A 1923-nucleotide genomic window follows, 5' to 3' on the forward strand; every position below is an offset into this window, starting at 1 on the left:
TCTATCAAGTGAATAATCACACAGCGACAACAAGAAGAAGAAGAAGAAAAAGAAGAAGGAGAAGAAGAAGAAGGAGATGACCTTTCTTCAGATAACCCAGAGGATGAGGAGAGCCAGGGTTGGGTCGCATCTCCAGTTGTCTGATGGAAGTAGAGACCGCCTCTATCGTCACTCATCCTGCAGCTCCTTAAGCCCTCTTCTTCTTCTTCTTCTCTTTCTCTCTTGGTAGCTCTGCGAGAAGCTTCTGAAGAAGAAGAGGAATCTTTAAGAGGAAGAAGAAAAGAAGAGAAAGGCGAAGACACCCAGTACTGCTGGTCAGGAGATGAATAAGATTCTTCTTTCTTTCTTGCACGACATGTGGCAGAAGAAGAGACGGGAGACTTAGGGATTGTTTTATCGTCGATCTCTTCTTCTTCTTCTTCTGGATTCAAGGGAGGAGGGAGAGAGTAAGAGATATACTGATTAGCTCGCCACTTGGCTTGACGTGCTTCTTCCTTTTTCTTCTAAGCAATAAGATCAAGAGAAGCAAGAGAGAGACAGACAGAGAGAAGACAAAGAGATAGAGAGAAGACCACGATGAAACAGAAAGAAGAAAAAGAAAGGTAGGAGAGAAGAGAAGAGAGAAGTCCAATCCACCCCGCGAAGTCTCTAGATCATGGGAGGAAGTCTATCTTTCTCTCTTTTCTATTATCTCCTTTTTGTGTATAGAACCCCCCACATAAAGATAGAGAGAGAGAAAGAAAGAGGTGAGAAACGGAGAATCTTCTTTCTTTCTTTTCTATCTTCTCACTCTTCTCCCTCCTCATACGCTTCTATTCAGAAGTCGCCTTGGAGGTATCTCCACAATCGTAGCTTGCCTCCTCCTTCCCCTCTTCTTCTTCTTCTCCTCTTCTTCTTCTTCCCCTCAACCACCTCATACGGAATCGTACAGACAGATAGATACTATACTATACACATTACAGCAGACACATACATGTACACACTTGTATGTAATAGATACATCTATTCTTCTTCTTCGTTAGATCAGATCATTCGGATTCTTACGAGTCGTAGCAGCCCTATGGATGTGTATGTATTCATCACACCTCCTTCCATACGCTAATACACTCGGCCTCTATAGAAAGATCTCCATAGACATACCCTTATATATCGAGATAGATATATGTATAGAGAGAGAGATAGAGAAACATATACACAGATGTATAGACATACACATAGGCGCATCTACCCTAACTGTATCTTAGATCCATCTATCTTGAAACTATCTATCACTCTGTCTTCTTGGATTTCTCTATTTATACCTGGACTTCTTCTCGTAGGGCTTGCAGATCGAGAGGAGAGACTTGACGGCGAGCTCGGCGACTCGATTGAGGGGAAAGAGAAGAAGAAGAGAAGTTCTCTTCATTCGTTTCTCTCTCTTTTCGTCTCTGAATGAAGAAGCAACAAAGTAGAAGAGAGTCTTCTCCATCAATCTCTGTTCATCTTGAATAAGAAGGGGGGAAAGGAAAGCAGAAGAAGAAGAAGAAGAAGAAAACGAGGAGGAAGAAAACCTCCCTCAAGTTACCTACCTAGAAAATACCCAGACCCACGTATATCATACATTCATACAAATATGTAGATACACCATATATATATATATATGCCATATATACAGATATATACATCGTCTCACGCTCTCTCTCTATATAGTGTCACAAATGCATGCGCATATGTACAGATGAGTATGTGCATATCCTAGAATAGACTGAAGATAGAAAGATTAAAGATAGATAGATAGATTAAAGATAGATAGATAGATTAAAGATAGAGAGATAGATTAAAGATAGATAGATAGATTAAAGATAGATAGAGAGATAGATAGATAGATTAATGATAGATAGATAGATAGATTAAAGATAGACAGATAGATAGATTAAAGATAGA

The 1923-nt window shown here is 39.8% G+C and overlaps 1 protein-coding gene across 1 annotated transcript; it reads right to left on the reverse strand.

Moving 5' to 3' along the window:
- Positions 1-5: 5 nt before the first annotated feature.
- On the reverse strand, positions 6-1427 carry CSUI_003569 (uncharacterized protein; the record flags this gene model as incomplete). Its single annotated transcript, XM_068063765.1, has 2 exons — positions 6-503; positions 1302-1427. Coding segments are annotated over 2 exons (624 nt in total), but the record flags the coding sequence as incomplete, so codon positions are not given.
- Between the last annotated feature and the right edge of the window lie 496 nt (positions 1428-1923).

This window comes from Cystoisospora suis (assembly GCF_002600585.1).
Source record: "Cystoisospora suis strain Wien I chromosome Unknown contig_1621, whole genome shotgun sequence".
Taxonomy (NCBI): domain Eukaryota; phylum Apicomplexa; class Conoidasida; order Eucoccidiorida; family Sarcocystidae; genus Cystoisospora; species Cystoisospora suis.